We start from the raw sequence: 7,871 nt of genomic DNA, 5'->3' as shown, positions 1-7,871 counted from the left end.
TGAGCATGTTGGTGATGATCTGTTTAATTTCGACATCGGATTTGATGAATATCAGCAAGAATCATTGGACATGCATTGGAAGGTCATGAGGAAGACGTTCAAGTCACTAGGAGAGGCTTACAATTTCTATAACCAGTATGCTTACGAGCGTGGTTTCAGCGTAAGAAAGGATTTACTGAAATATTCGAAAGGTCCTGAGGGAACTAAGCGCTTGAGAAAGTATATGTGTGCGAGAGCTGGGAAACGACAGGCAATACTTTGTACAATGGAAGGCAGGACCCGCAGGCTGAGAGGGGAGACTCGTTGCTTCTGCGATGCGCATATAACTTTGAAACTTGATAAAGAGCGTGACGTTTGGTATGTCAGCAGTTTCAGTGATGATCACAGCCACGTTCTAGCTAGACCGGATGAAGTCACATTTCCTCGGTCTCATAATCAGATAAAAGAATATCAGAAAGCTGAGGTCTTAACTATGGCAGGTGGTGGAATCAGGAAACATATGATTTATGATCTACTCGTCAGTAGGTACGGGTCATATGCAAAGGCTGGTTTTGGGAGGAAGAAGCTTTATAACATGTGTTATAGAGAAAAAATGAAGTTGCTTGCACAAGGTGATGCAGACAGTGTCATTGGGATCATGATGACCAAAAGAGAGAGGGATCCAGATTTCTTCTTTAAGCACACCGTCGATGATGAAGGAAGGCTGAAAAACCTATTCTGGTGTGATTCTCAATCACGTCGAGACTATGTTGACTACAGTGATGTGACCATCTTCGACAACACATACATAATGAATAGGTATGACATGTCATTTATACCTTTTGTTGGTCTGAACAACCACCGTTGCACCATGGTATTCGGTTGTGCTCTTGTGTCTGACGAGACGGAAGATTCATATGTCTGGCTGCTTGAGACGTTTTTGAGGGCTCACTGTCAGAAGAGGCCCAGGTCAGTAATTACTGATGGAGATGCAGCTATGATTAAGGCCATCAGAAAGGTACTTTCAGAGGTTTGGCATCGTCTTTGCTCGTGGCATATTGAGAAGAACATGCAGAAACACCTTCATCATAAGTCTCTAAAGGAGTTCAGGTCTGTACTTTATTATGCCACTTCAAAAAAAGTATTTGAGGAGAGATGGGCAGCGTTTACCGCCAAATGGCAGTCGGAGAAAACAAAGACATGGTTACGTAGGATGTACAAGAAGAAAAGGCTTTGGGCTGCATCATATCTGTCTGGTGGGTTTTTCCTAGGTATGCGAAGTAACCAGCGAAGTGAGAGTCTGAATTCATGTCTTCACTTGCATCTAGACTCCGGTATGACTATTGTTGATATGATTGTGCACTATGAGAACTGCATAGTTCGTCTCCGTGAGAACGAGGCGCATGACAATTACACAAACTCACAGACAGTCCCAGTACCAGTATTGGACGAGTGTAAAGATATTGAGAAATCAGTTGCCCGTGAGTTCACTACGGCAAACTTTTATATCTTACAGGAAGATATGAAGAAGGCACGGGAGCTTGAGGTCCTTGAGAGACTGAGAGGAGCAGACACTCACAGATTCATACTGACATGGAAGGAAAAAAGGGATATCAGATTCACTGTGGACTACACCCCAGGTAACTCTGGAGAAACCGTGAAGTGCAGTTGCAGAAGCATGTATCGCAAAGGACTTCCTTGCAAACATATTCTTCACGTTCTGATTCAGCTACGCTTACGTGAGATACCTAAGTGTTTAGTACTGCGGAGGTTGAGCCAAGTTGCAAGGGGTGGACTTCCCGTGAAGCGCACTAGCGATCTGTTTGCGTGGGGATGGGCAGGTGCAGGGGACAGAGCTAGGTACAGCGAGTTGACTATCTTATCTGCCGAAGCAACTCATAAAGCATGCCATAAACCATTTTTATTCGACAAGTTGAAGGCGGCTCTGAGGGACATAATAGATAATGATTACACTGAGGAGGATGAGCCTGGTGCGGAGGTAAAGTTTGTGAACGACGATGCATTTGAGCCTAATCAAGATCATGGTCTTGTTCGTGATCTCGCAAAAGTTAACACCAAAGGCGCACCAAAACAGAATGTTAAAGGCCGCGGTAAAGATGGTCCTGATGTCACTAAAAATGGGCGACCTAAAGCTTTTGATGAGAAAAGCAAACGTCAATGTGGACAGTGCGGTCTTACGGGTCATTATAAGTCCACGCGCCCTCAAAATCCTAAGTATGATTTTCGTATGTTATTGTAAATCTTATTGTTCAAACCAAATTTATTTGTTTATTGTGAATTAACACATATCTTACTGTTTTGGTATGTAGGAACTTTGCTTGAATTCTGGAGTATTAAAGATTGCTTCGCCCTTTGATTCAAGACAATTTTTTGATGGATTGCTATGGAAGATTGCTTCACCCTTTGATTGAAGACAATTTTTTGATGGATTGCTTCTATCTATGTGATCTTTTATAATTGTTACATTATGTTATATGGGACTTATTGTACTTTGTTGATGTCAGACTATTTGCTACGATACCGACATAAGTATTTGTTTGATGATAGACTATGTAAAGCAAAAAGTATTTTTACTATGTTTATTTTGATGTGCTCATTATGCAATGTAGTGCCGTCGCTGTTTACTGTTGATTTTCTGCACTGTACGGTCGCCGTCGCTTACAACCCCGTCGTTTTTTTTAAAAAGCCCGACAAGTGCGCCGGCGGCACTGTCCCACAGGGCAGCGTCGGACGGAGGCAGCAGAGCGAGTTAATCAGAGGAGTTCGACTGCCTATGTGCCGCCGGGTATATAAGCCGGTCGTCGCGCGCTCCGTCGGGCGAGGTGGGACTAAACATTTCCCGTTGCCCCGTGTAGTACTTGGGCCGTCGTCGCGCCGCGTGGTACTTGGGCCATCGTCGCTCCGCGGGCTGTGCAATGTTATTGGGCCGGCCCACGCGGTCACGCGCGTCGCTGCAGGCACGGTGGTTGCGATAGGAAAGGTTTAGTCCCACCTCGCCCGACGTAGCGCGCGACGACCTGCTTATATACCCGGCGGCGCATATGCAGTCGAACGCCTCCGATTAAATCGCTACGCTACCCGTCGTTCGACGCTGCCCTGTGTGACAGTGCCGTCGGTCAAGTCTGACGTCAGACTGGCCGGCGCACTTGTCGGGCTATTTTTTTAAAAGAAAAACTAAGAATGTCGGTGTTACAAGCGACGGCGGCAGTGCAGAAAAACAACAGTAAACAACAACGACACTACAGTATGTAATGAATACATGGGCATTTTTTTTAAACATTTAGCAGTACAGGAAAACATGGACTGTTATCCAAACAATTTGATGACGGCAGAACTATGAATATGAATAATTCAAATTTAAAGACAACGGCATGAAGACAAAATAATAATTCAAATGTCATTCTCGACTTAAATATTCAAAATAGTAGCGTCTTCTTCGTCACAAGATATCAAAGTCGAAATAAATGTAAACATTATTTGAGCCTACAAAATTTTCTAGTACATAAATTTTGCCACATTTATTTCTTCTTTGCAAGCCGGGTAACTTTGTCCTTCACATCGTTGAGCGTATTTCTCTCCGAAAAAATAAGTTGCGCAATTATTAAGTCCCTCGATTTATCAATTGACCCTTGTTAGAACTTCATATTAGTACAATTCAAATAGTATTACATAATGAATTCAATTGACTATAAGCATTTGAAATAAAACCAGACCTGGGAAAAATCCATTTTTCCACCGTTCCAGTATTGAAAGCATCGAAGAACAAATATTCCACATGAATTGCTGGTCCATACAAACAAGGTTTCATAAGTTCGCATTTCAGGTAAGATATTAAAATATTATGAAAGTATTTACTCACCCGTCTTCTTGTTGTGGCATCGTATACGTGTTGATAGGCCAGGTAGACACATCCGGATAATTCACAGCACCGCTCGCATTCGCATCACGTATGTCATATCCAAGTTGTTTTGTCTGTTCATATATATAATAGCACGGAAATAATTTAACATAGTTCAGTTACTAAATGATAGTTTCAATATGCCCATGAAAATTTATGCCGTACCAGCTCCTCAACTTTGTCTCTAATTTCACTGTCAAGTTCGGGTCCCATCAAAGAATCAAGAACCTGGAACTCTTCCTTCGGGCGATGCATGACGACCGAAACCCAGTGGGTATTTCCCTTATTAAGAGGAATATAAATCTGCATCACAACGAAAATATGATGTAATCAACACATACTCTCTTATTATTTATATCCCATATATGCATACATTAAGGCAGTTGAACTTACCTTATCTTTTTTAAAATACTCATCGGTGCATCTATTCACGGGTCCATTCTTCTTCGCCACAACTTCGTTGTCATTTTTTCCTCGCTCGGTGTCCGGTCTAAATTCAAGTAACCAATTGACCAGCCAGGTCGGCATTATATGACGATTGTCACCAACAACTCCCAAAAGATACGACGAATAAGCATTGATAACCTGAAAATAATTTAAATGATGTATAACAATTCCAATTTGCATTGAATGCTAATAGAAAACACAACAATAACTTACATCACCGGTTAGCCATTGATGGTCAAGAATCTTACAAGCCCTCTCTACACTGAGACCTTCGCGCATGCCATCATTGAATATTTCCTTCTTTCTATGTTTTGCTGACCGCTCATAAGCACGAACAAACTTAACACTAGCTTTAATCACATCGTATTCATCTTGAAAGACTTCTTTCTCGAATAGTTCTGCAATACATGACGGTAATATGTTAATAAGTCAATGATAAGTAGTAAGTTCAGCTCGAAAACAATATGATAAATCTCACTTGCTTTTGCTGAACGTTTTGCACGCTTTGTCGGTATAACTGGCACATAAGGAGACTTTACAAGGTTTGATACCTTCCGCTTCCGTTTCCCTACAACCTCCTCATGTACCTCATCTTCTCCAATAGAATCTACGGATCCACGTGCTGCGATTTCATCTGTTCCTAAAGATGTAACGGATTTCTCATCAGATACCTTAGGAACTTCGATAGGATCTTCTTTATCACCCTTGAAACTATCAAAATATTCAGGTGTGCAATGATAAGGTCTCTTCTCTTCAGAATCATTAATATCATCTTCATCATCCTCTTGCACATTCTTTTTTCCTGGTGTTTTGAAATTGTCCATGTCAGGATTATATACAAATTCTTTACGAGGTTTTCCACCATAGTTTCTAGTTTCACTATTTTCACCATACTCATTCTCTTCTTCTTTTTCAATATCACCGGCTTTGTAGAATACAACGCTTTTGTTCAATTTCTCTATGACCCTCTGTGATTAAAAATTAGTTGTAATTAGTTATGTGACACATCAAAAAACAAAGTGAACGGCAAAATAAGAAAACTTGTACCTGTGCGCATAGCTCCGGCATACGAAGCATGTCCTTACGAATGTGCTTCAGCTCAGTCAAAATCCGATCCATAATAGGGTTCTGGGTAGCTGAAGCCTCAGATGTACTCACACCTGTTCTCCTTCCAGTAATGTTAGACTTTCTCGTACTGGATTTCTTGTTAATTTCAGCCTGTTCCATTCTAATTTTGTTTAATCGGTACTCTTCAGTAATGGTGTCATCGATCTACAACATAAATAAGAATCATACAATCATATTTAATTAATAATTAATTACAGAATTTAAATGAAAAAAATATTTAACGTATTACCATTCCAACACCACGACCATATTGAAAGTCGTACTTGTCTCTTTTCTCTGCTACCGCTTCTGTCCAATTCCTCATCAAGGGGCTCAACAGTGCTAAAGGATCATACTGCGGACCGGTGCTTGGCTGCACCTTCTCCCAATATAGATACTGCAAAACAAAAAAACTACCATTTAGCATTTGTTACACTATTATTACATAATACAAATATTCAATTTAAAAAATAAATCATACCTGCAGAAGTGCTAGGTTGCCATGTGGCCATTCCCTAACACGGCCGGGCTGCAAGACCATACCAATCTCCGACAAACAAAACCGCAAAGTGAATGCGTTCCAGTTGAACTTTTTTATCTGTCTGACATCTTGCACTAGTGCATAATAATTCTTTGGAATGTACTCATCAGACACTGGTGCAATTATAGTCCCTAACAGGACGAGAAACGCCATCCGAACAAATTCATCGTCCGCGTTTTTATTTATCTCAATCTTCTCAATAAGATCATCAATCAATATTTTACCATTCTTCTTGTTAACAAAACTAGATGGAATTTTTTTATTGCTTTGCCTTGGTCCATACTCAAAAAACTAGAAACATCCACTCCTTCATTCTTCAAACCAAATATAGCGAACACATCATCAGGCCTCAGTGAAATCAACCCTTTTTTTCCGGCTGCCTCTTGGACCATGAATTTTTTACTACTAGGATTGTAACCATGAATCATAAGCGCAAGCAAATTATCACGCATCTTGACCGAAGGTATTCGTAACATGCCCTCCATCTCCGTTTCGTAAAATGTAAATCGCTGACTTGGTGTTAACTTATTAACAAGACTAACCCACTTTTCTACGGAACATGCAATCACACCATCGATGTCCATACTGCATATAATAATATCTATGTGACGTTGCATGCAGCTAATGTGTTATATTATGATGAAAATAATAAAAGAAATACCTACCCGACGGTGACTAGTGCGGGCGACAGCGACCACAGCGGCTGACGGCGGCGTCTGATGGCGACAGCTGCGGATGACGGTGGGCGCTGACGGCCGGCGCTGACGGCGGGTGGTGACGTCGACTAGTGCGGGGTGACGACGGGCGTTGACGGCGGGGCGACGCTGTCGGGCGGGGAACGACAGTGTGGGCGGCGGCGGCCGACGCATATCAGATCGGGCGCGCCGTCGGCACGTACGAGGCAATTGGGCGACGTGCGCGATTGTCGGGAATATTCCCTCACCTAGCGACGGCTCGTGCAGATATTTGCGGCGTCGGGCCCGCGGCGATTATTAAGTGGGCGACGGCCCGTTGATTTTAATAAGCATATGTCTACAGTATCAGTGTGGGCGACTGCTAGTTTAGTCCCACTTCGGCCGTTGAACGACGCCCCAACCAGTTTAAATAGCCGCGTCAGTTAACCCATCCATGGTCATATTTAATATTGTGATATGGCTCTACATAACTGCCCGGCAGTACAACTGTCCGGGCTGTACTGCCCGGACAGTTAGGTAAAGTCACATCGCACTATTAAATATGTATTTATTTATTTCTAGAATTTTGTCATTTTGTGTATTTTTTTAAATTTTACACGAAAACAAACATGTTGAAAGGATCGATATAGTTGACTAGAGGGGGGTGAATAGGCAACTAACAATTTTTAGCTTTTCTTTACCAATTTAAACTTTGCATCAAAGTAGGTTGTTTAGATATGCAACTAGGTGAGCAACCTATATGATGCAACCACAACAAGCACACAAGCAAGAAAGGGATACCACACAATATAAGCGTGCACAAGTAAAGGTAAGAGATAACCAAGAGTGGAGCCTGTGGAGACGAGGATGTGTTACCGAAGTTCCTTCCTTTTGAAGGGAAGTACGTCTCCGTTAGAGCCGTGTGGAGGCACAATGCTCCCCAAGAAGCCACTAGGGCCACCGTATTCTCCTCACGCCCTCACACAATGCGAGATGCCGTGATTCCACTATTGGTGCCCTTGAAGGCGGCGACCGAACCTTTACAAACAAGGTTGGGGCAATCTCCACAACTTAATTGGAGGCTCCCAACAACACCACGAAGCTTCACCACAATGGACTATGGCTCCGTGGTGACCTCAACCGTCTAGGGTGCTCAAACACCCAAGAGTAACAAGATCCGCTAGGGATTAGTGGGGGAATCAAA

General features: G+C 42.4%; 1 protein-coding gene across 1 annotated transcript; it reads right to left on the bottom strand.

Moving 5' to 3' along the window:
* Positions 1–3,855: 3,855 nt before the first annotated feature.
* LOC109787629 (uncharacterized) lies at positions 3,856–6,146 on the bottom strand. The gene is made up of 8 exons (XM_073499010.1): positions 5,934–6,146; positions 5,703–5,849; positions 5,393–5,617; positions 4,824–5,313; positions 4,559–4,743; positions 4,292–4,483; positions 4,064–4,201; positions 3,856–3,972 (listed from the first exon to the last, which is right to left on the bottom strand). Exons 1-8 carry the CDS (start codon positions 6,144–6,146, stop codon positions 3,856–3,858), a joined length of 1,707 nt encoding a protein of 568 aa, XP_073355111.1.
* Positions 6,147–7,871: the final 1,725 nt, after the last annotated feature.

This window comes from Aegilops tauschii, chromosome 5 (genome assembly GCF_002575655.3).
Source record: "Aegilops tauschii subsp. strangulata cultivar AL8/78 chromosome 5, Aet v6.0, whole genome shotgun sequence".
Classification (NCBI taxonomy): Eukaryota; Viridiplantae; Streptophyta; class Magnoliopsida; order Poales; family Poaceae; genus Aegilops; species Aegilops tauschii.
The sequence above is the reverse complement of the archived record's forward strand: the minus strand, read 5'-3'. Positions and strand labels throughout refer to the sequence as shown.